At 42.1% G+C, this 26,729-nt stretch overlaps 1 protein-coding gene across 4 annotated transcripts; it reads left to right on the top strand.

Moving 5' to 3' along the window:
* Positions 1-24: 24 nt before the first annotated feature.
* On the top strand, positions 25-25,180 carry ZNF774 (zinc finger protein 774). Of its 4 annotated transcripts, XM_072951187.1 has the most exons (5): positions 25-115; positions 593-694; positions 20,957-21,079; positions 23,173-23,279; positions 23,739-25,180. In XM_072951187.1, exons 3-5 carry the CDS (start codon positions 20,973-20,975, stop codon positions 24,977-24,979), a joined length of 1,455 nt encoding a protein of 484 aa, XP_072807288.1. In that variant the 5' UTR covers positions 25-115; positions 593-694; positions 20,957-20,972; the 3' UTR covers positions 24,980-25,180. The 4 variants fall into 4 exon arrangements, with proteins under 4 accessions (XP_072807288.1, XP_072807287.1, XP_006198487.2 ...); XM_072951186.1 differs by lacking the exon at positions 25-115 and having other exon boundaries at positions 262-694; XM_006198425.3 differs by lacking the exons at positions 25-115; positions 593-694 and adding an exon at positions 19,054-19,215.
* Positions 25,181-26,729: the final 1,549 nt, after the last annotated feature.

Below are 26,729 nucleotides of genomic sequence, written 5' to 3'. Positions count from 1 at the left end.
GAGGGAGGCTGGGCCGAGGGCATTGTGGGAGATGTAGTCCGCCGAGCCGACCGAGACCTCGGGCCAGGGTGCGTAGCTTTGGGTTGATAACCTACGGGGTGCCGGAGGGCCAGAGGTAGGAAAGTGCGCCGACTGGCCGTCAAGTCCCTAGTGTGGGCCAGAGCAGATCGTTTCACTTCTTTAAGTCCTCCATAAGTCCTTTCCTCTGTAAAAAGGGAAAGTTGGATGGGAGGTCCCTTTCAGCTGTGAACTATGTGGCAAGTAATATTATTAGGCCCCTCGACGCACACCGGGGGCAGGAAAGGAATCTGCACCGAATAAGTCCTTTCTGGTCCGAGCCCGGCGCCCCTCCCTCAATTTGCAGATCCACACATACCTGTCTTACGACACCCCTTTGTTTTCTCACGTGGTGTTCCGGCGCCTGGAGGAAAGCCCTGTCCTGCCTTTAGTACCACAGAATTACCATGCTTTCGTCCATCCTCTCTTGTGTGGAGCCCACTCCATCATCACCTCCCTAGGCAGAGACGCTGCCCCTAGCGCACCTCTTCAACGTCTCCATTTTAGTACTTATCCCAATGTTACTTATTGTCAGTCTTAGCACTAGGAGGTGAGAGTGGGAGATTGGCCTCTTTCGTAGTGTTCCCACGGTTGGCGCCCTTGAAGAAATGGCTGCCCCATCACCATATGACAACAGGTGAGAAACTGCCTGGAAACCCCAGGAGGAAATATAAGAATGGAGAGAAAGACACTCTTAATGATCTGTGATGGAACATTTGTGTATTTTTATACGGAGCAATCATTGGGGGCACGCACAATCAAATGACATTTGTTTTAATTTTCATTTAAGTTTCGTTTTCATTTTATGAGTGTTTGAGAAATGTTTCGTGTTTGCTGGTGATTTTAATCTCGTTTCCCATGAACTGATTGTGCATATCTTCTTCCCACTTTTTAAATTGGATTTACTCATAAGAGCTCTTGTATATTAAGAAAATGATTCCTTTGTCACAGAAGTTGCTACTATCTTTCTCAGTTTGCTTTTTGTTTTTTTGTTTTTTTTTCATACAGAAACTTGAGATGTTTATGCCGTCAAATTTGTCGATCTTGTCTATTTATAGCTTCTGAGTTTTGTGTCATTCTTAGAAAGTTCTCTGCACCACTCCAAAGATATTTGAATTTCATTCATTTTCCACTAATTAACCTCTTTAAATATAAAGATGCAAAGTAGGGGGGAGTGGTGTATAGCTCAGTAGTAGAGTGCATGAGATCCTGGGTTCAATCCCCAGTATGCTCCATTAAAAAAATTTTTTTAAGGATGCAAAGTGAGGTTCAGCTATTGAATGCTACATCCCTGGCACGGTAGCATCTTAAATTATTGGGCCCAAGTGACCACATGCAAACAGCACCACCTCCAGGCTAGCCTGGGAAATGTGCAGTAAGTGCCTGGATGCAGAATTCCTAGACACCACCTCTCCAGTGGTCAGCATTCCTAGAGAGCAAGATCTCCAAAATGATTGAGGATGATCATTCATGAGATGATCTTGTGTATTAACAAAAATTTGTATCTCCACTTTTCCATCCTCACTGGGAATGGAAATTTACACAAATGGGAAATTATTTGTGTGGTTGGGTTTGGAGATTGAGGGGTGGGATACATTTGAAACTTCCCAGCAGCCTGAGTTCATTTTCCTCTTCTCCTATCCCAAGCCAACCCATGACCACAAGAAACTTGTCACAGGAGAATCCTGGATCCAACCATTTCTGTCCTGTGCCTGATTCTCTGAGAAGTTGGTCCTGGCCAATGTCAACTCATCCCACATTTAGATAGAGAGCAAGTCACATTTAAGACCATTTTCTGGCATTGTGGTCCTGGAACCCAAGCCAGTGCCCTAAGACCAGCCTGAGACAGCAAACAAATTCAGAAACACAGCACAGTTCAGGGAGTAGGGTTGCTCCTCCAAGCAATTCCTTTCTCCATCCACCAAACTACAGGGGTGACAGAAGCTCTGTTCTACCAGTGAGTGCTCTTGGTTAAAAACTTCAGGGGACTACTCTGGCTAACTCTAATGGGACTTACTGAAAGAATATCAAGGAACTCACAGAGTAAATGGGAGTTGAGGGATCAGGGTTGAGAACAAGTCCTAAGAACCACAGCAACAATCAAGTAGCAGAAACAGTCTAGTCTGCCCACCCCATGAGTCCTGGGGATGTTACACCATCGCTGTTTGCCTACCTTCCTCTCAAGATTCCAAGACCAGGAAATGAGCATGTGGCTAATTGAGTCTAAATCACATGCCCACTCCCTGGACCCACCAGGGTGAGAGGGGATTGGATCTGGCTCCTAGATTTCCTTACTAATACCACACACAAAGGTGAGCTTTCTGATCTGGTGAAGACCTGTTAGGAAAAACTGGACAGGCAGAAACTACATGTGCCACTACTTGTCTTTAGATGCTGAGCAAGAAGGAAACTCACCCAAGGAATGCTCAGTCTAAGGCCTTTTGGGAGCTCCCAGCTCATCTCGAGTTGATGGAGATGATAAAGATGAGGAGGGGCATGGGCACTCTCCATGACACCTGGTCACAATCAGGGCCGATGACACCTGAGCAGATGAGGCCCAGGCATTGAGGCAGGAGGGGCCTTTGAACCTTGAGGACACAGGAAGTAACTCCCCCTAACCAAGACCCCCATCATTGCTTAATCACACCTACTTCCTCAATGACAATGACGAAGTATGAAAGGAGACTCCTCTGGTTGTACGAAAGCTGTGTCTCATTTTTGCTAGTTGTGCCACAGCGATGGGCCACAAAATGTGACTGGGAAGAGGTCATTTAAAGGGACAGTGTTGTAGGATGCTGTACAACTGGCCTAAAGAGAAGGAAAGGACTAAAGAGAGGCTGGTCCCGGGAATGCCCAGACGGGAAGAGGAACTAGAGCATAGGATCGGGGAAACTTTTATTTTACAAACGGAAGCATGAGCTTCAGTCTAAGGATGTGTCACCGAACAACTGTGAACTTAAGTTATGACACAACACATGCCATGTGAAAAGGAGAGCTAGAGCAGGATTTTTTTTGTTGTTGTTGTTTAGAATGCATTTTATTTTTTTTAATTCCACAAGACCAGTATCTTTTCCTGGTTTTTGTTTTGTTTTGTTTTTTGAATGGTTTGCATTTAGTGTGGCAGAGGGAGGCCCTTTGGGCCCAAAAGGCCTTAGGTTGTTCCTCGGGGCACGCCAGCTCTTCTCTTTCTCAGCTGCCTGGCCCGGGCTCCTCTGACCTCTTCGTGCCAAGTAGGAAAATGGATTTACAACCTCCGGCCCATTCCCACGCCCTATTCTGAACTGCTCTATTCAGGGATATTTCTGGGAAGACACAAGGGTGCTCTGGGCTGGACAGAATGACTCAGGAGGAAGCCCCAAAGTAGGGTGGTGCTTGCCAAGACACAGAGGCACGGGAGCTGCCTGGGGTGGCTCGAGAGGGGTATTTTAGAAGAGATCTAGCTCCATAATCTTCAGGATCTCTCAGATATCACAAGTAAAGACGAATTATAAAAATAGGAAGAAAAAAGGGAAAAAAATTGAAATACAGGAATGTTCATGTGCACACACACATTACACACACATACACATAATTCTTAGGCTGCTTACTGCATAGGAAGGATAGTGTAACGAGAATAGTTGACCACTGGAAAGAAAAGCAAATTTTTGGAAACCTTTAGTAAAAGCTTCCAATACACTTGGGTGTGCAAAAGAGGCTTTAAGACAAGATCCCTAACTGGCTCATCAAATCATTTTGCTGCTCCTAATATACTCCTGGCCATAAATTTTACAAAATTAATGAAGCCAGTGACTATGAGATTTACTGAGCCACATGGCCTGGGAGGTAGAGATCTCCCCAGGGAATGGTTTGGTGCCATATTCTTTCCCCCTAGTGGGCTTTTACTATTGTATGTTTGATATAATTTACACACACACACTCACACGAGCAACTTGAATTTTTTTGAATTATAAACTGATGCACTCAGAAATCAGGAAGAAAAATAAAGATAAATTTGAACACACAAAATTAAAAACATCCGAAAAGCATCATAGACTATAAATGAAGTCAAAAGGAAACGACAAAGTGGGGGAAATATTTGTAACATGTGACAAACTAAGGGTTGATTTCTAATTTACTACGAGTTTATAGACGTGATCATGAAAAAGACCAAGAACTTAATAGGAAAGTGGGTAAAGGATAAGAATAAGCAGGTCACAGGGAGAGAGGGAGGGAGAGAGACAGAGACAGAGAAAGCTCAAACCCACCAATAATTTTTAAAATGCAAATCAAAACGAATATAGATGCCATTTTCTCCTATGGTGTTGGCAAAATATTTCAAGTGTGATAATACACAAGAATGTTGACAGTGAAGAAAAAAATAATTCACTGTCATACTATTGGTGGTGGTATAAACTGGTGCAGAGATTTTGGAAGGAGAACCAGCAATTCTATTGCTAGGAATATGACCTGTAGATAGAATCATAAAAATATGTCCAGATACATACAGTAATGTTTATTACTGCAATATTTATAGCAAAAATTTGAAATAATTTAAATGTTTATGGATAGAGGCCTAGATAATTAATGTTTGGAATCTCTTTCCTTAGAATTCAGCTGTCTTTTAAAAAATGAGTTTGATCTCTGTATGCTAATAGAGAAAGAGTTCCAAGTGGGTGAAAAAAGCAAGGTGCAAAATGGTGTGCATATAGTATGATACAGTTTGTGAAAAAATGTAAAGGAAAGAAACATTTAATACATGTGCTGACAGATTACCTAATAAATTTTTCTTGCTGCATAGAATACACAAGAAAGTGTAAATGGTGATTAATTTTATCAAGAGGTACTAGAAAACAAGAGGGAGATTTTTTTACTTTTGGTTTTATATTTTAGGAAACTATAAAATCAAATGTAAAAAAATTTTACCGTGTGTACGCATTTATTTACTTCTTTAATAATAATAATGGAGTTGAGGAATTTTGTGTTTTTTCCTCTTAAAACTTTATGTATTAAAAAAAAACACTGATAAAGACGTGGAGCAACAGAAACTCTCATTCATTGCTGGTGGGAATACAAAATAGTACAGCTACTTTGGAAGACAGTTTGGTGGTTTCTTACAAAATTAAACATAGTCTTACCACATGATCCAGCAATCACACTTTTTGGTATTTACGCAAAGGAGGTGAAACCTTATGGCCACGTAAAAACCTGCAAACAGATGTTTGTAGCAACTTTCTTCACAACTGCTCAAACCTGGGAGCAACCAAGATGTCCTTCAGTAGATGAATGGATAAATAGACTATGGTACCTCTAGACATTGGAATACTATTTAGCACTGAAAATGAGCTGTCAAACCATGAAAAGACATGGTAGAAAATTAAATGCATATTACTAAGTGAAAGAAGCCAATCTGAAAAGGACACATTCTGTATTATTCCAACTGTATGACATGCTGGAAAAGGCAAAACTATGGAGACAGTAAAAAGATCAGTATTTGCCAAGAGTTGGGGCAGGAGGGCAAGGAGGGATGAATAGGTGGAGCCCAGAAATTTTTTAGGGCTGTGAAAATATTCTGTATGGTACTATAGTGATGGACACACGTCATTGAACATTTATTTGTCCAAACTCATAGGACGTACAACACCATGAGTGAACCTTAAGGTAAATTATGGACTTTGGGTGATTGTAATGTGTCAGTGTAGGTCCAATGTACCACTTGGTACCAAATGTACCACTTTGGTGGGGATGTTGATAATGGGGGAGGCTGTGCATGTGGGGAGGCAGGGGATACACAGGAAATCTCTGTACCTTCCCTTTAATTTTGCTGTGAACTTAAAACAGCTCCAAAATATTGTCTTCAAAAAATAATAAAAAATTTAAGAACCACAGTAGCATACTATTGTACACCCTTTATGAGAAAAATTAACATTTCTGTCATAAAAAAACAAAATAAAAGCAAAGTGATATATATGTATTGTTGAAGTTTTGGAAAATACAGAAACCTTAAAAAAAAAAAGGTAGTAAAAATCATGTGTAATCTTAACCCAAATATAACCTGCTACCATTGTGGTGGATTTCCTTTCATTCTTTCTCCTACACATATGAATGTGGCCAATATGAACTGTACCACAACAGTCAAGATGCCTTTAAACATTTTTCCAAAGTAAATGAAAAAACTAGCTCTAAAAAAAACAAAACAAAACAACCAAAAACCCCCAGAAAACTAGCTCTAGCCTCTAACTTCTGAGTTAGCCAATTACTTTCTTCTTGGAGCTCCCCCTTCTCTTGTACTTGTCAGGACCCTGGGGTTTACATAACCCACAAAAGAGTCCTGTGGACACTCAGACCAGTGGGAGAAAACCCCAAACCACTCAAGCTCTCACAGTGGCTGTTTCTGCAATTGCTCCTCACCACCACAAGGTGTCACTCTCTGTCACTCCAGCACGTTTTCACCAAGGTGACACTGCCCGCGGATCCTTCAGACATAGGCCTGTTAGGTGACTCCATTCCCTCAGCACCAGGAGTCTTTTGCCAGTTTCTAACGTCTCATTCTTACTGCCCAACCGTTTCATGCCCTGCCAGTCTCTGTGTATTGCTTAATTTCTAATTTTATTAATAATATTTTTAATGTCCACAAGTTTTCTCAATTTGTAATTTTTTAACTGAGGGAAAATTTATACAATGAAATGCATAAATCTTAAGTACACATCTCAGCGTTTCAACAAATATATACACCATGATGTATACATTTAAATTTTTCATTTATTCAAATTTCTTGATCTCCTCCAGTGGTCACTGTGAGAAAAAAGTGAAAGACTGAAATGGACCCCTCCCCCCCCAAATTACTGTCTTTCTAAGGGTACCCTTCTGTGACATCTCTGTCTTTTCTTGCCTTTGATCTATTATTCTTGTCCATAGAATCACTAATTAGTTGTGTCTGATAAAAGGCAATGGTTATTGCAGATAATTGCATATAATCTGTGGGCAGATACATTTGCATGTATTTATAAATTCATTTTAGCATTCCTTTTCTGCCTACATAAGTGTACGTGTAATTCTTTGAATTCTCTTGTGAACTTTTGTTGTGAACTATTGTTAACATGTTATTGGTTCCCTGATTAATTAATGAGTTAAATAAAATCTTTGACACATGTTCATTTTATACCTGCAAGAGAGTCATAATTGTGTCCTCTTTAAAAATTTATCTTTAAACATCACCCATTTTCAAGGCATGGGTTAATAGATTATAGCCTGGAGACAGTTTATTTTCAAGGTCACACTGAATTTATTTAAAAAGGCCAGGACAAGACCCAACAGTTCATAACTATGAATTATCCAGAAAAGTTAGAAATACTTCCTGTGCTCTGAAAACAGAAAGAAATGTATTCATGAACATTCTCAAATTTCCAATAAAACAAGGTGGAGTCCATACACTGTAGTCTTTATGTTTTTGTTTGTTTGTTTGTTTCTGTTTTGTTTTTCCACCTCAGTTTCTTCTCAAGGTCTTAAAACTTGAGGACCAGTAAGCTGTTGGGGAGTTCCTGGAGGGCAAGCACTCTTGTCATTCATGTCCAGTAATGAGTTCCCAGTTGGCTTAAAACATTTGTGAAATTAAGCAATTTCCCTAGTGATGTGAAAGTTTTTATACGTATGTAAGGGAATCCCTCAGGCCTCAAAGAGCAACAGGAGGGAGGAAACTCTCCCCAAGCTGGGCAGCCCAGGGCACTGAGGCCCGGTGTTTATGTCCCTCCTTCGTCTCCCCATCTTTTTCCCACTCCCCAGGCCAGTCAGATGGCAGAACCCAGGACAACAGGAGGGGAGAGAATGGCAGCGGGACTGGGGTAGGAGCTGTACCGGCTGGACAGGCCCCTCTGGCTCTTGAAGTGGAAGCAGGCTCCCATGTGGCCAGGCCTTGGGAGGTTGAGCAGCTGGAGGTGTAAGTCACTGGAGCAGAGGAGGTGAAAGGACCATGAGCGCAGGTGGTGAAGGTGGAATCAGCATGTATCCTGAAGTCACTGAGGGTGAGGGCAGGACATTGGGATGAGAGGAGCCTGGCAGCCATGTCCAAAGCCATCACCTAAGGCTGCAGAGCGGCCTGGAGCAGAGGTTCTCAGCTACCGTGTGGCTCCATCGGGTGGTGTGGTCATGTGAGACGAATGACCACAACCAGCATCGGGAACTGTGCTTCCACTGAGTTGTGCCACCTTCCATGGAGCAGCTGCAACCCCAAATCTGGATGGCACGGTTGTGTGGGGAGCAAAGATTGGTAGGTGACAGTGGAGAGGCCGTGAGGCTGCTCTGTTGATGTGTAAGCATTGCTGGGGTTTGGGGGAGGTCAGTAAACACCTCCCCTCTTTCCCTCACGTGAGTTTATAATTAATTGATAGATGGATTCTGGTGGAATTCAACCAGATGGTTTACTCCCTCATTCAACAAATATTTATTGAGTGTTCTTTATATGTGCCAAGACATGCTAATGATTTGGCAGTGAGCAAAATAGCAAAATCCCTACCCTCATCCAGCTTACACTCTGGCTGAAAGAGATGGACAATAAATTTAAATAATAAGTAAAGTACATGGTATGTTAGAATAAACTAAAGTAGAGAAGAGAAGTAGAGAGTGCTGGAGGTGTAATTGTGAACAAGAAAGGCCTTGCTGATAAGGTGAGAAGTAGGAAAAGACTGGAAGAAGAAAAGGGGCCATGCCTTGCTGATGTCTGAGGGAAGAGCATTCCAGGAAGTGCAAGGGCCCTGAGGTAGGACTGTCTGGCCTATTTGAAGACACTAAGCTAATCATGGTGGCCCTATTTTCCTTGCTAGTGACTGGTGTGAAGGGTGAACAGTGACACGATTCTGACCTAGGAGATGAGAAAGGTAACCTGCGTGGGGGCTCCTGGGAACAGTTCCTATACTCTGAAGAGATGGTTTCATTCTGTCTATGGATTTTCCATAGCTGATGTGATGTCTGAAACTGTTGCAGCCATGTTGTGGCAAGATAGGGAGCCAGCTTGAGATGGCAGAGCAGAAAGAGAGAAAGAACCTAGGTCTTTGATGACATCAGAAAGCTACTGATGGTGCTGAACCTGGAGCTGCCGCAAGACTATATCAGCTCTGGGTAACTTGGTGTGTGTGGTGCATTGAATATGTGGGTTGACTATAATGTCTGTAACATTAGTACATTATATGATAATCCCTGGTACCTGCCTCCTTTGTCTACAAAAACCTCTTTTTCTGCTGCTCTTTGGGACTCCTTTCTACTTGCTAGATAAGATGCTGCTTGATTTATAAATCGTTGAAAAAAACCACTTTGAACTTTACATTTACTCAGTTGAATTTTGTTTCTTAACAACAGTCGTTACGTTCTATAAAGTCTCTGCAAGCACTGAATTAGCAAATACAGAACCATTGCTCGGAGAGGAAATACAGGGTTAGGTTCCTGGGAGCCTCTAGTCACATTTTTGTCAACCAATCAACATATAACCTTGTTTTGTGTGTGTTTCTATTTAAAAAATCCTTATTTGGGGGGAGGATATAGCTCAGTGGTAGAGTGTGTGTTTAGCATGTATGAGGTCCTGGACTCAATCCCTAGTACCTCCGTTAAAATAAAAATAAACAAATAAATCTAATTGCCTCTCCCCCACAAAAAGATAACACCAACAATTTGCAGTGGTGGAATGCATGCTTAGTATGTACAAGACGCGGGTTCAATCCCCAGCACCTCCATTTTAAAAAAAAGACCTACTTTGGATTAAGACACCTTATTTAATACATATTTCTTACAAATGATTGATTGTGGGGTCTTTCAAAGATTTAAAGGTGGGACTTTGGAGGCTATTTGCAGTATATGTGGTTCGCTTGCCAATGTCCTTGTAAAACAAGTTGGTCTCATCAGTAATGTAAACCTGCTCTTCCACACGACCTTTTTCCCATATAACATTTGGCAGGTATTTAAAATTTTTTTCCATAGCCTCCTGATCTGCAGGACCAGGCTTGCCTGCAAATTTAACATTTTTCATGCCCTTATTGCCTTTTGAAATGTTTGAGCCAGCTAGAACTCACTGAAAGTATGTAACATTTTCCTGACTCAGTGCGACTATAAATTTCTTTCTTTCAAGCCTCACAACAGTGCTGTCAGCTCCGTTGTTTTACTGCCTGTCATCTCATGAATCTACAAATTTACCCACTTTTCTGTCTCCTCTATAGCTTCATCATGAGTTTTAAATGTCTTTAGTACTTTCTGGAGCAGCCTTATGTACAGATTGGCCAATTTCCTCTTGCTAAGTATAAGGTATTGCTGATTCATTAACAAAGAAGTCACAGCCAGGGACACTATGACTCGTGCCCAAAGGAAGCTTATCTAACACATATTTTCTCCATAAGTCACGTCACAGTCTTCTGGATCCTAGGAACATTAGATAGCACACACATCAGCACTACGCTTGGGGGTCATTTAAAAAGTGAAATCAATAACAAAAAACACAAAAACACAAAAAACGTGGCATTAAATTGGCCCAACAAAGGACACTCATTTGCAGTACGAGAGCTGAAGCAGGAAGGCAGAGCATGGCCTTGTTCAACCTCAGCTGGGAACATGCTAGTCAAGTGACTCAAGTTTTTTGCAGCTCTGTCCCTGTCCACAATGACCCTGGAAGTGCCGTGAGTATTGATTTGGGGGTTACAAATAAATGTTCGAGAGTAGGCAAATTTGCAATATGGAATGAAAATGGACTGTACCTATGAAAAAGGATAAGGTAGATCAGTACGGATTTGCATAGCAGGATGCTGTGGTATGTTTTTAAGTGAAAAAAGAGAGTTACAGAACAATATGTATAAAGGTGAAAAAAGCAAATGCTCATAAGAGCCATGCAGTAACATGAAATGGTGAGGGGGGCCAGGGGAAGACATCTGGGAAGAGTGAGGACTGGAGAAGAGGAGGGTTCATCCCACCTGCGGGGGGCAGCCCACTGCTCAGTGCTAGTCAAGGCCAGTGTCAGCCCAGTGATACCTTATCTCCTAAGTTTTCAAGATATTCATAAAATATCCCAATTTAAAATGATGGCAACTAATTCCAAGAAGTTTAAAAATTCTCACAGGTCTCGCACCTTTGGATAGGAGTCTTGTAAGTCCTGGGTTTGTATTTCTGGTAGAGAGAATTCGACTGTGGCCACTGAGTTTTTGAGCTAGACCAAATCTCCTCTCCCATTCAACAACCTGTCAAGTGAAAAGGGCGATTGTGTGGTGCAAAACTGACTCCTGGGATCCAGTCTAGCAGGGAGGGGATTTCTCAGAGAAGGAGGGCGTGGCCTTGAGGGGGAGGGGCCTTAAAGGGCGTCCACAGGTGTAACTACAAGTTTATAGGCCCTGTAAATGCTGGATCTGATGGAACATGTTAGTTCATCAGGGAGGTAGCAGAGCCAAGTAGCCAAGATCTGGGGTTTTGGTGTGTGACAAACTATCCCAGTTTGTCCAGGTCTAAGGGAGTTTTCAAGATCTGGGCTTTCAGTTTTAAAACCAGGATAGGTTTCCAGGGTTTTCCAGGATGTGGGATATTCTCTGCTAAAACTGGGAAAATTCCAGGCAAGTCAGGACAAGTTGTGCCTCCTAGATTTTGGAGTTAGATTTGGTTTTGAATCCTGGCTCAGCAGCTTTAGCTGTGAGACCTTGGGCAAGTCACTTTATCTCTTATCTCTTACACCTCAGTTTCCTCCTTGTAAAATGAGGATAATAATTGTTCCCACTTCATAGAGTGAGATAAGCACTTAGCACTCAAAAAATTAGGCAATTGGGTACTAATACACATGGTTAAAAAATAGAAATAAAATGAACAGTGAAAAGTAAGTCTCACTCCCACTTCCATCCCTCAGGACACAGGCTCCCTCCCAGTTCTCCTTCCCACAAGTAACCACCCTTAGCAGTTTCTTGTGTAGCCTTCCGGAGGTAGTCTGTGAATTATAGGAATATGGATACGGATCCTATTTTTAATGTAAATGTTAGTAGACTACATATTATGTTTGCTCATAGCTTTTTTCCCCCATGTAATATATCCTGGAAAGCATTCCACATCAGAACAGTTAGAGCTGCCTCATTTTTTAATGATTGCATAGTATTTCCTGACCTGGGGATATTATAATTCATTTAGCTGTTCTCCTATTGATGAGGTTGTTTCTAGTCTTTTGTTAATATAAACATTATGACAAATGATATAAGATTATCTTGTATATACAACTTTGTGCATTTTCACAGGTGTGTCTGTAGGATAAATTTCTAGACATGGAAATGCTGGGTCAAAGGAACTATTATTATCATTAATTATTATTATTGCTATCGTTAATCTCTAACAAGTCAGATGTTGGGTCCACTCTTCTCTTCTAAGGGAAGATAGGAGCTGTTCACCTAAGCATAAAGAGATTCATATCTAGGGGAGAGGGTATAGCTCAATTGGTAGAGTGTGTGCTTAGCATGTACAAGGTCCTGGGTTCAATCCCCAGTACCTCCATCAAATAAATAAATAGACTTAATTACCCCCATCAGTTTTTTTTTCATTTTTCATTTTTATTAGGTAGAATCATTACAATTTGACTGCACATATACAATATATTGCATGCAAATACACGTACACAATATACTGCACAAATAAATCTAATTACCTCCCTCAAAAAAAAAAAGACACCTATACCTAACATCTTTTGTGAGTAAAAAATCATTATGTCTTAATACTGATGTCTTGGAAAATTCTAGAATGCTTCTGCTACCTCTCCTCTTCTTTCACACCCTCCTTCTTTCCCTGTTCACATTGGTACATGGCTCTATTTCCACAAAATTCCCCAAATCCATCCCTCAGCTGACGTTGAAACGGCGCTTCAGTCTGGGTTCCTTAGAAAACAGGACCTGAGGCAAAGTTTATACACCAGCATTTTACAGGGGAGTGTATATTCCCAGCGAGGCAGGAGTGAGTGGAAAAGGAGAGTAAATGAAAGAGGAGGAGCCAATATAAGAGCAGGCATTACTGTGCTGGCCACTGCTTTTGCAACACAATTGCTTCCGGGGAATCACAGGACATCTTTGAGAAGCCAGGTAAAGCCTCTGCATCTCTGAGCATTCTGTGGCAGGGGGCCACGGTGTGGGGAAGGGGCAAGGAGGAGAGATACACTTATCTATAGGCGCCCTTCCTCCCCTGGACAAAGTTTGCCCCTCATTGTGTCAACTCTTCCTCTCTTATGAGTTGAGCAGCCCTACCCGGCAGCCACAGGGAAAGCTTGGAACCTAAGACAGCAGTGGCAGCCTCTGTGGCCAAATGCTGGCCTGCCGGGCGAGTCAAGGTGCAACTGTGGATTGTGAGGTGGTCCACTGAGTCTCTCACATCAGCAGCAATAGGGAACCCACCTGGCAGAGAATGGAAGCACAGATGCTGGTATGGGACCAGGCACTGTTGCTTCATGCCCTCATGTTACATGAGGAACCTGGAGCAGCCATCACAGAGCGAGTCATTGCTAGCATTCTGGCCAGAAAGCAAGGCAAATGTAATGGCGCACAAAGGGAGTCTGGTACAGATGGGAACGTTGCCATATTTCACTGACCCTGACATGCACATTATTACCTTTTAGCATCACTGAAATCAGGATGCACCTTACAATTGACAGCATGTCAGACTTTAACTGGGAGTTTCATTCCCTTTCTTGCTGATACTTAAGTGGCATGTTAGATGAAACATGTTAATTTGTTTAGGCTGATGTGTATTGACATGTCTCTTGATATCATGAGCCCAGAAATGTTCTCACAAAGAGAGCACTCCCATCTCCTGTGGGAAAGATCCATGAAAGGAAGAGCAGTTAGCAACTTCATAAATCAGGGGATCTTATATTTCCATTGTAATAAGCATTCCTTATGATTAACATGACCATTAGTCGCTTATAGGGATCAGTGTCTGAAAATCTTTGCTGAGGTCCAGTCCAGGCTGTGAAACAGAAGTTCTTTCATGGGATCATGGTGAGTAAAGGCTTTAACAAAGGCAGAACTCCTTGCTAAAGATTAATAGATACCTCATTAGCCTAGACAAGAGAAGCATAACAGCATGATTCCACTCTTTTTTTTTTATCATTTTTTGTTTTAAGTGTATATATGTATGTGTGTTTAGCCAGTATGTTCAAGGTGTGTGTTTATATTAATATCCTAAATTGTGATGCTCTAAAGTGCAGTCTTTAGAGTCTACATCCTCACTTCTCAAAGTGCTATCCTTGAACAAGCAGTATCAGACAACACCTGGGAAATTCCTAGAAATGCAGAATCCCAGGTCCCACTCTGGACCTGCTGAATCAGAATATGTATTTAAAATGCAAGCTCCTGCACCAACTGCTGAGTGAATAACAAAATATGGTATAGTCACACTATGGAATATTATGCAGCCATGGAAAGGAATGAAGTACCGATACATGCTGGGATGTGGACAAACCTTGAAAACATTGTGTCAGGTGAAAGAAGCCAGGCACAAAAGGCCACATATTGTATAATTCCATTCATATGAAATGTCCATCCATGGTAGGCAAATCCATAAGACAGAAAGCAGACTAGTGTTTGCTTAGAGAATGGGAGAAGGATGGCCTTAGGAGTAAGGGGTTTCTTTATGAGGTGATAGAAATGTTCTGGAATCTGGTAGTGGTGATGGTTGCCCAAGATTGTGAATATACTAAAAACCACTGAGCTGTACATTTACATTTTTTGAATATTATGTTACATGAACTTTATCTCCAAAAAGTTTTTGAAATGAAGCCAAATATAGCTCATTGCTTGCAACCTTTAAAAAGTTCATATATTGTTTCCTTTTGTTCCCACAGGATAGGAAAAGAAAATACTGCTTAAATCATTATGTTAGAAAGAAATGCCATCTGTTATTTATTGTTCCCCAAGTAGTACAGTTTAAAAGTCTGTTGGATTTATTTTGGATCATCCATGTAAGTGAATGTAAAGTAAAAGCTCCCCTGTAAATAGAGTGCTGTCATTAACATCATTGAAGGAAAAGTGATCAAAATAATAAAAGGTGTTTAAAAGGGAAAATTTGGAAAAAAAAAAAAAAAAGCTCACTCCCCAGGTGATTCATATGCACGTTCATGTTTGAGAGCTGTTCTCTAAATCCCACCTCCTTGACTCCAAGCCCTCAGTGTCCTTCCCCACCCTCATCTGGAAAATCTTTCCTTTTTTTTTTTCTTGGAATCCCTAGACGTGGCATCATTGTTTTGCTCATCCCATGTCCCCCATCCTCCTCCTCACCCCTGGCCCATCTGCAGCGGACCTGAGTCAGAGCTGCTCCACCAAAGAGGACTGCCAGTGACCAAGGTCTCCATCAGCCGCTGTTCTCTCCATTTCTCAGTCTACTGTCGTGGGGCAGCAGACGAAATAAGCCAGACGCCAGACTGTTCCCCAAACTGTCTTTCTCTCTTCTCCTCCCCAGGCCCCTCTGCATCAAAAATCTACTCTCTCTGAAAAAAAAAAATTGGGGGGGAGGAGAGGGTACAGCTCAGTGGTAGATCATGTGCTTAGCATGCACAAGGTCCTGGGTTCAATCCCCAGTACCTCCATTAAACAAATATATAAATAGACCTAATTACCTTCCCCTCCAAACAAGCAAACAAACATACAAACAAACAAAATCTCTCTCCTCCTTCGAATAATAAAGGAAAAGACACCAGGTGCCCATACACTTGAGAAGAAATGGAGTAGGGAAAGAAAGGAAGGAGTCTCCCCTCCTCCCCAGAGATAATGTGAACTCTAGCTTCTGCCAAAATTTTCTATCACACACATCCACACACAGACATGCAGTAAAATATTAACAGTGTTTTTTTAGTGAATGACAGGATTTCTCTCTTCTTTTTACTTATCTACATTTCTAGTTTTTCAAAAATGAGTGAATGCATATTACTTATATACTCATAAAAATAAATGAGTGTTTTGTTAGAGGAAATAGGAAATTCCCCCATGGTGATGGAATATGTGATTTCCACATGCATTTTTAAATAGAGAATTTCTGTCTTGCAAAAATTAGCCTCTGAGGGTCACAAAGCCTTCCTCATATGGTTCACAGTACACAGAAAAGTCTTTTATTAGGGATGTCGAGTTACCAGAGACAGGAAATGAAGTTAGTTCCCAGATCTTGGCAGGAGGTGGTGGTGAGGCCCTCTAGAAATCTCAGGCCTCCCTCCAAACAAGGACATGCCAAACTCAATCTTCTATAAAGAGGGACTTCTTAAGAAAACTACCTCATTACTATACCAATTGGCAATAATCCCTGCCTCCTCCTTTTTTATCACGTAGATCTAGGCATTGGATGCTTTGTTTTGACTCTCTACCAAGGAGCTGAATTGGTTAATTATCCTGGTAGTGATATGGCTTAAAAGAGCTTAAAATAATTTTGCTATTTTTAAAATTATTAACTAGGATGAAAGTTGCTCATTTTGTTTCTAATTTTATTCCCTTCTATGTGAGTTATCTGAACTTTTTTCACTGAGTAAGCTTAAATGGGTCATTCTAAAATATGGCATAAAAATTAATATGTTTATTGGGGAATATTTAAAATACAGATGAACAAAAACTATTTCTATGTTTATGTATATATACGTGTGTGTATGTGTGTGTGTATAGACATTCTTGGATATTTTTTTAAAAATAGAAATGATGCATTAGGGGAAATTTTAAAATTTCAAGTGCCTGAACTTTACCACTCAAACTAGCTTAGTCAAGAAAAGAATATTTATTGACTCATAAAACAAACCAAAGAAAAGTCAGGGTTATTTCTGGCCTTAGTGACCAAAGATTCAAATATTCTCAGGACTGCCTCCTGGCCTCTAGCTCCCGCCCCCGTCTCTGCCTGCACTTCATTCTCTCAGACTACAGCTCGGCTGCTGGGAAACTTGGCTGCCAGAAGCCTGCAGCTGCACATCTTCCCATGTTCACCTCCACACAGGAAAAGGTCTTGTTCCTTTAGTTCCAGCTCAAAAAGTCCCAGGGAAAGTCCCTGACAGGCGGAGCTTCAGTTACCTGCATGCTCCTTGGTAAATCGTCATGGGCAAGGTGGCCTGGTTCTGTGACTGCCTCAGTGCTGGTCATTGCCACCTCTAATCTGAACCCTGGTGATGGAGGGAGGGTCACGTAATGAGACGGCAGGTCCCATCTGAACCCCTGGTGCTGTTTTATAATGTCAGCTCAGCGGCTGTTTCCCATAGAAGGATATTTGCCGGCAGACAAATGACAAATATTCACTACATACATACATACATACATACATACATACATACATACAGAGGATACCTGGATCCTTGAGGTCATCCCAGAGTTCCTGTACGAGTCCTATATTGCACACTCGTGATGCATGAGAAAAATAGCCTCTGATCTGGCTAAACCACAGTTTGTTGGGTTCCTCTCACATACAGCCAAGTGAGGTTCCTTATAGATGTTCTTCCAGGCAGCCATTAAAAGTAGACCAGGAAATGCATCATCAAGGAGGTGGATGGGGAGTCATGGTAAGAACCCCAGAGAGGTTGAAAGAAAAGCTGTAATAAAGGAAATTACAGCCTATTTATTTTTTGAACTGTTATAGGAGACTGACCCATAGAGCATCCCTGTGTCAACCTGAGGGAGTCACAGCAGGGTGGGAAGGGCAGCCACAGATGAACTGAGCAGAAGGAAGGTCAGAGGGAGTACCCAAGACTTTCTTGATGCTATGTAGCATGAAGGGTTCCAGAAATCTCTAAGAAAATGTCCTAAAACTAGAGATTGTTCCTTGCTGTTCCTGCTAAGTAAAACTAGACATTTGTTTTAGTGGACAGAATTCCCCAAACTGCTGTTGTGGCTATTTTGCAGATGACTACAATTACATAGCAAATACTAACGAAGATGTCCCTGGTTATATAAAGAAAAGACAAAATATTACTTTGTATTTTTGTGTCTTTTATGGTTTATCTTCCCTATTGGGCTGTGAGCTTCATGAAAACAAGGATCATGTGTGATTCCTGTGGGTAACCACAGTCCCATAACAGTCTTGGGTACAGAACATTTCCAGTGAATATTTGCTAGAAGATGCACCATACATATTTGTTTAAGGAATGGTTGAAGGAGTCTTCTACATTAGCTCATTGGCTTGTAATTCTGAGGTTTTTACAGTCCATCACAAAATGTACTTCCCTTTTTGTTTTTAAATTGCAGTAAATCAACACAGTACACATGCTTTTTTTTTTTTTGTAAGAAAAGGCTTCTATTATTTTTTTAGGTAGGGCATTCCCACAATCAGACCCCCTCACTCCCAAAGTGAACCCTGGCTCTCACATAAGATCCAGGAGTTTCCACCGTTTGGACTCCAGTACCACTTTTCCTAGAATACTTGATGCCCTTGCAGGCCTCCTCTGGCTATTATTAACAGATTTGTTAATCAGTGGAAAGGGGATATGCCTTTGTGCTGCTAAAAGAAGGAAGCAGAACGTCTGTTTTCCACTAAAGTCTCCTGACTGGGGTTTGTTATGCCCAGTCTGAGTTGGCCTGGAACTTGGCCGGCTGCAGACACCATTCAGGCTCTGGCCGCCGTCGGGTAGGGCCAGGGACCGGTCGAAGGAGGCTGGACAGTAGGGTCAGCGCGATGAGATGCTGCGCGCTCTGGAACCGCTAGGTGCCAAAGCGCGGGAGATGCCGTGGTTTGTACAAGGCTGCTCCGCGCTAATCAGGTGAGGCCCGGAGGTTCGCATCTGCATATCCCTCTCTGGGTGTACTGTCTCTGGATCTCCTTCTTAGCTCCGAAGAGGCGGTTCCAGCGGTCAGGTAGCTTGGCAACTGGGTTTAGCATTTGTCATCGCTGGGAACTGGGGGCGGGGGGGGGCGGGGGCGGGGGGGCGGGGGCGGGTTCCTAATCCTTTGAGGTCTTGCGCGGGACTACATTTCCCAAAAGGCTCCGCGGTGATTGAACGCTCTATCAGCCTATGGACGGGGAAGATGTCTCGTCATAGACACTGAAAAGCCAATGGAAAGAGGGTGGGGGCGGTGTTTTCCGGCGGCTGGCTGTCGAGCCGAGTCCCACCTGTGTCCCCACAGCCCTGTCACGAATCCCGGCCGGGTTCTGGGAGGGACCGCCAAGGCGTTGCGGGCCCGGTGCGGCCCGGCGGTGGAGGACACACTTTGTGCTCCATCTCCGGCTGGGCCCGGGAAGGTGAGTGATCCGGGGAGGGAGAGTGCGGCTGCAGCCGGGTCGCTGCTGAGGGGCGTGGATGGGGCTCGTCCGCCGCCCCGAAGTCGTCTCTGCCCGGTCCCCGCGCTCGCCTTTCGGAACCCGCGAGTCTTGCTGAGGAGTGAGGAGAGGTAGCTGCAGTTTTCTCTGCCAGCGTCGGGATAGCTCATCCTCTTAATCAATGTTTTGTGGGGTTTTTTTGTTTTGTTTTTGGGTTGTTTTTTTTTTTTTTTGCTCCTAGATGGTGGTCCCCGGGTTTGCTCAGCCTTGCGACCCTCTGACCGCTGCACCCAGATTAGGGCCTGTCGGCCCTACCCGTGCGGTCATGTTCCTATTAATAAACCCAGTGAACAAACTGGTGCTTCCCACAATGGCACTTAGTCACAGCACCTCAGCTCTCTAGGGCCTTTGAGGTCACCTGTACGGGGACAAGAGAAGGTGGGAAACTGGGCTTCTCTAACCCTGGCTAAGAACTATCCCCTCAACCCCTACCCTGCCCCGCATCCCGCATTCCGCTATCTCCTGAAGGTGGGCCCTGCTCTTGTGTTTTGTAATGAATGTAGAAATAAAATGTATGCTCAAAACTCGTTACAGGTTTCACTTCCTAACATTATCTCTGTTCGTTAAGATTTTAAGCCAGAGATGAAATGTATTCCTACGCTTTTTAAGTTCTTGAAAACTCAGTACTTTGTAAGTGACCCATAGCAATGTCTGTAAATACATAAATATTTCCATGAAAAGTGTGTGTATTCTAGTAATACCCAGGTGCTTTGATGGGTGAGACAAAAGATGTGAAAGAGTAAAATTTCCTCACCGCAGTCTGGTCCATCCTCCACTGAAATGAAGAATTCTTTGTTGCAGGTTCAGCTGGCTGACTTGGGTTGGTTTCTATTGGAAACTCTTTAAGTGGGAAAACAAACAAACATTATCTTATATTTCTTTGTGACTCCTAGTGCCTTACAACATATTGACTGCTGAATAAATTACTGATTCATTCAGTAACCTGACCCTCTCCCCCCAAATAATTTTTTCATGAGACTTATGTCAATTTTATTAATGTGTTACTGATTGTTTTCAACACCCAGGAAATTTTTTTGTGCTTATCCGCATTGAATTTCACTTAATTTTACAGCTTATCCATGTTGTTTTTAAAAAAACTTCTCTTTTTAAGTTCCATTTCTGACTGCATTAAACCTTGAAATAGAATGATACTGGGGCAGGTCCCTTAGGGCTTCTGCATAGTCTGTCCCTTGAGGTTGACACCAAATCTACAAGCCAGGAAAAGTCAGCTGTTCTCATAACTAATATGAGTATAACTAAGGAAGTAGTTTCCTATAGCTAAGAAAGATGTAGGTGGAGAGAATCCAAAGCTTTCCAAAAATCGAGTTATACCTGCACACTCTCTGCTCTGTTTATCTTGTCCATCATAGACAATTTGTTCCTCAAAAAGTTAATGTCTCCAAAAGACTGAGGGGTCTGTAGATGTATCTGGGAGGTCCAGGCCTTGCTTTGTGTTGAGAAAGTTAGCCCAGGGAAAAATTATGTAAAAATAGAATAAGAAAAGCAACCCTTCTGTGGTTGACAGCATTTACTTCAGAGCTCTTCAGGTCAGGTGGGTTTTGTTTGGGTATCCTAGTGGTCATAGTGGCTGTCTTTTGGTTTTGAGGTAATGGTGAGAATATCAAGAGAAGCTACTGATGTATACTGTGATCTCTTGCTTTAGGAACTAATGACCCTCAATGATGTGGCTGGGGACTTCAGGGAAGAGTGGGTTACCTGGACACTGCTTTGAGAGACCTCTTCAAGAATACCACCCAGCACGGTTAGAAGACTGGGCTCTCAAAGGGTAAGGATGCTATTCTCCTTTAGATTAAAGGCAGATATTTTGAGAAGGCCCAGGTCTAAATGCTCTCTAGGGATGGTGGTCTGTTAGAGCTCCAGATGTCTGTGGGAGTAGTTGCCTCCCTGGCAGAAGAAGAATGACTTCCATTTTTATGGCAATTTGTGGTTTGCAGATTTCTTTGCTAATCTCACCATAACCCTTTGATGTGTGTATTTTTCATCCCTCTTTTCCAGCTCAGGACCCTGAGACTCAAAGTTAAGTGTTAGAGGTGAGAGTCCTACCAGGTCTTTGTGGAAAAGGGAGAGCTCTCCCCATAGTTTTGTTTTGTTTTTTTTCTGTCACTTAAAAAAAAAAAACCTCCAGTGCCCTTTCTAAAATACAATGGCTACCCCTTCTTCTTGCTTTAACTTCATATCCGTTATACAATGAATATATACTCATTGAAGAAAAAGAAAAGCAAAATGAAAATAAAAGTCATCTATCCCACGACTGAAGTTATGATCTTTCCAGCCATTTTCTTAAGTATATATACAATTTAAAAAAAGAAAAAAATTGGGATCACACTGTATATTCAGTTTTATGTCTTACTTTCTTACATGTTGTATTGTGAATATTTTGACAACAATAAATATCTTTCTGTACATTACTTAAAATAACCACTTAGTATTTTGTTGTATGAAATACAGTAATTTACATTAAACCACTTATGTGACCATATTTTGACCACTTTTTACCTATAAAGTGGCAATTTCATATGGCTCAATTAAATGTAATTATTTCCTTGTTGAGGGACATTTAGGTCATTTCAAATTTTCATCAGTATTGTGATGAATATCTCTTAGCTAATTGCCTTTTTAGGATGAGGGAGGGAATTAGGTTTTTATTTATTTTATCTTTAGTGGAGGTACAGGGAATTGAACCCAGGACTTTGTGCATGCTAGGCACACACTCTACCACTGAGCTATACCCTTTCCCCGCTAACTGCCTTTTTAAAAGTCTTATTTATTGAAGAGTAATTAGTTAATAATTAGTATATCTTCTGCATAGCTTTTTTTTTTTTACTTTTTTTAATTTCCTTAGAATTCCCAGAATTAGAATTGCTGGGCCAGACAATACAGACAATAGTTACATTGCTAAGGTATTTGGTATTTTTGCCAAATGCCTTCTGAGAAGATTGAATCAATGCATTTATTCCTGTGAGCATTATATGAAAGTGTCCATTTCTTCATATTCTAACACAGCAGGTATTATAATGTAAGAGTCCAGGTAAAGTAATAATGATGGCTAACATTTATTGAGGACTTATCTCTTCCTCCTCATGACAACTCTGTAAGGTAGGTCCTATCATTGTCCCTATTTTATAGATGAATACACTGAGACACGGTTTAAGTAACTTTTCTGAGGTCACATGGCTAGTATGGCAGGGTTGGGATTCAAACCCAGGCAATATGACTCTTGAGTTTGCACTCTACCTCTCCGCTAAATTGCCTTGATCGCCTAAGTGTATCATGGTTTAAATTTGAATTTCTTTTCTTAATGGTGAGGTTAAAAGTTTTTCATATATTTATACGCTGCTTGTGTATTTTTCTTTTGTGAGCGTGTATTTTTCTTTTTGTGAAACAAAAGTTTCATGTCCTTTTAAAAAAATTTTTTTTTCTTATAAGTGTTTGTCTTTTTCTCATGGCTGTATCGACTGCTGCCCTTCTGGGAAATTTTAAAAGCCAAACATTACAGTTACAGTTAACTTCCTTGATTCTTTCTAAGGGTGAGGTCATGGTAGCTTGCTTTCTGATAAAATTATCTCTCCACACGGGTTTAGCCTTTTGCCTTCAGAGATGAGTTATTGTGCTTATTCTAGAGTTTCAATCACCTGTCTGATTTTTTTTTCAATGGGAGGGAAAGGGCTTTTTCTCAGCCTTGTGGGGAGATCACCCTGTTTTAATCACTTCATCATGGCTGCCCATTTAATGAGACCAAACACACATTAGATTTTCCCTGGGTGTTCTCCTCTGTCTAGGGAAAGAGGAGGGCTTGCATTTTGCTCTGGGCTTGTGTGGTTGGCTCAAATTAACATACTGTGTTCACTTTCCTTATAGGATTTCTAGACCAAGTGTAATCTCCCAGCTGGAGCAGAAAGAAGAGCCATGGGTCCTGCCACTCCAAAATTTTGAAGCGAGGAAAATTCTAAGGGAAAGTCACACAGGTGAGATGTGTTACCCAGTGGGCAGAAATCCAGTATTTCAGCCCTTGTTTAGATGAGGAATTTGGAATCCTGCCCTAGACTTTCATTATTACTGTTACAAGTTTAAATTTGACTTCTTGGGCACTCAGTAGTTGACCAAAGAAGTCCTCATTTCAAGTAAACATTCCACTTTTGTCTAAACTCTGACATCTTTGAGAGGTGTTGCCTAATTTTGACACTATGTAGTACACTCTTGAAGGACATCAAGGTCACCTCAAGATTCACCTGACCATCTAAAAATAAAAAGGGTTTGGAATTCATGTTTTCTGTTACCTCAATGATATTCAGTAAACTTTTCACAAAATCAAATTAAATGTGGTCTGTTGCAAAAACACTAAATTTAATCTTTCTTGCTGCTTTCTGATCATCTTTCCTGATAACTGATAACTTTATTCTCTGTGACTTCTGTTTATTTTTCAGACTTTAAGAACCAGGTGGTAAAACTTGATCAGGACATTCCTGAAACAACAGAACCATGTGGAACATCCTCAGAAAGGGCCAATAAAGATATTTCTCATACTCCTAGTTGGGGAGGCAACTGGGAGGGGGGTCTTGAATTAGAAGAGGAGCATGGAACCCTCCCAGGAGAGGGCCGGCAGGAGCCCTTTTCACAGGAGAAGGAATTAAACAAGCTCCTGGAAGGATATATAGGAAAGAAGCCTGTGTGTACAGAATGTGGAAAAAGCTTTAACCAGAGTTCCTATCTCATAAGACACCTAAGAACTCATACTGGTGAGAGGCCTTACAAATGCATCGAGTGTGGGAAAGGCTTCAAGCAGAGTTCAGACCTTGTCACCCACCGAAGAACGCACACAGGAGAGAAACCCTACCAATGTAATGGGTGTGAGAAAAAATTCAGCGACAGCTCAACACTCATCAAACATCAGAGAACCCACACGGGTGAGAGACCCTACGAGTGCCCGGACTGCGGGAAGACTTTTGGACGGAAGCCACACCTCATAATGCACCAAAGAACCCACACAGGAGAGAAGCCCTACACTTGCCTCGAATGTCATAAAAGCTTTAGTCGTAGCTCCAATTTCATCACCCACCAGAGGACCCACACAGGAGTGAAGCCTTACAGGTGTCATGACTGTGGGGAGAGTTTCGGCCAGAGCTCGGATTTGATTAAGCACCAGCGAACCCACACAGGAGAACGGCCCTTTAAATGCCCGGAGTGCGGGAAGGGCTTTAGAGATAGTTCTCACTTTGTAGCTCACATGGGCACTCACTCAGGGGAAAGGCCGTTCACTTGTCCTTACTGCCACAAAAGCTTCAGTCAGAGCTCACATCTGGTCACGCACCAGAGGACACACACAGGCGAGAGGCCTTTTAAGTGCGACAGCTGTGGGAAAGGATTTGCCGACAGCTCGGCCCTCGTTAAGCACCAGCGGATCCACACGGGAGAAAGGCCCTATAAATGTGGCGAGTGTGGGAAGAGTTTCAATCAGAGCTCCCACTTCATCACCCACCAACGAATCCACCTAGGAGACAGACCCTATCGCTGCCCTGAGTGTGGCAGAACCTTCAATCAGCGTTCCCACTTTCTCACACACCAGAGAACACATACAGGAGAAAAACCTTTCCACTGTAGTAAATGTGACAAGAGCTTCCGTCAGAAAGCACATCTTTTATGCCATCAAAACACCCATTTGATCTGAGAAGTGATCTTTAGTGGGTCTGCTGCTCCCTTCTAAATTTCTACAGCTATTACCTTTAAGTTCTCCAAATAGAGAAAACCTGAACCTGGGCATCAGCGGCTCAAGTTGGGCCCCGATCTGTTCCCTTTTTTTCCATGCTTTTACTGGCGAGGATAAGCCTAGAGGGTCCAAATAATGTTCTGAATACAAAGGGTATTCCTTTTTTAGTGGTTTTGACTGATTCTGAGACACAAAAACATGTTTAATGATTGATGCCTGGTTACTAAAAGTGAAATGAGATAAATGTAGTCACATGATCATTATTAATGGTTAACATTTGAGATCTTATACAGAGCCCTTAATGTAATACTGGGCCCTTAAAAGACACTCAGTCCAAGGTTGGTTGCTTTTATCAGTTTTATTACTCAAGAAATTTATTAGTGCAACCCCACAAGCCCAGAACTTGCAAGAAATCTAAGATTGGAAGTAGAAGATTTGGGATGTGAACATATAAATATAATGAAACAGAAAACACTCTCTTAATCCAGTGCTATGCAGGCAGTAGTCACCAGATGTCTCATTGCCATGACGAGGCAGAATTACCGTAGAGGATGTCTGCGGTCTTGTGACTCAGAGGCTGAAAGAATTTCCGAAGCTCCTTGTACAGCAGTGTGTGAGGTACTGTCACTGAAGGTTTGCTGCCATCCGAGGCATAGAAAGTATCCTGTGATGGACAAGCCTCAGGGCCCCAGAAGAGGACGGTAAAATTGTGGAAGCAAAATTGCTGAGAACGTTAAACGGTACTGCAGGGATTCTTTCTGGTCTTTAGCTGAAGGAAATAACTCTTGGTTTCTAATTAGCTGGGTCATTGGCCCTTAAGTTTTAAGTTAGTGCAACTCTGATCCTTTTAGGGTCACTCATTTTATGCACTATATTTAATTGAAATATAGTCCTATATTTAATTGAAAAAATTGAGGGAAGGCAGTGTGTTGGAAGGGACACTGACTTCATGAGAAGACGTGTTTGAGTCCTGGCCCTGACACTTAACTTGGCCAGACTTTCACCTTCTCTCATGTCCTACCTTACCTACCTCACAAGGTTGTTGTGAGGATCTAATACACACCTGCACACGCACACACGCACGCACACACTCAAGCACTTTGTTGTTAAACTATAAAGTATAACATCTCTAAAGTTTAATGTTACAGTTTTGTTGCTAGTGTCTTTTTTCTGAGGAACTCTGGCTAGTATTTCTCCAGGTGTCCCGTTTTCTCTCATATTGAGGGACTTGTTTTTTTACCTGTTGAAAACCTAGGGCCTTAAAATGCTAATTGACTCATTATGAGTCACACAGTTAACAGAAGAGCCAGAATCTGTCTGCTGGTCTCCTCTTCAGCAGCATAGAACAGACCAGCTCTGGGATATGTTAGAGTGTCTGAGACACCGCAGGACTGGAGGACCCATATTACATCCACTAGACCACTCTGAATTTGGAAATGATGGAGGGATGTACCCAGAGTTCCCAACAGCTTTCCAGGATCCTGTGCTGGGGTCCTTGATCCTCACGGAGTAAGGTGGGGTGCTAACAGCAGATGTAAGTGGTTGAGGAGGGAGCTGGGCATTTAACACTCTCCAGAGAAAAGTGGTAAACTGAGGGTTTTTTATTTCAGCCTTCCTATGTCAATACAGACTAAATTAATACATCAGCCTTGGAACACGAGTTCTCTTCCATTATGTAGGATGCTGAGTGCTGTAGCTCATGGGGAATAGA

Source organism: Vicugna pacos, chromosome 27 (assembly GCF_048564905.1).
Source record: "Vicugna pacos chromosome 27, VicPac4, whole genome shotgun sequence".
NCBI lineage: Eukaryota > Metazoa > Chordata > Mammalia > Artiodactyla > Camelidae > Vicugna > Vicugna pacos.
The sequence above is the reverse complement of the archived record's forward strand: the minus strand, read 5'-3'. Positions and strand labels throughout refer to the sequence as shown.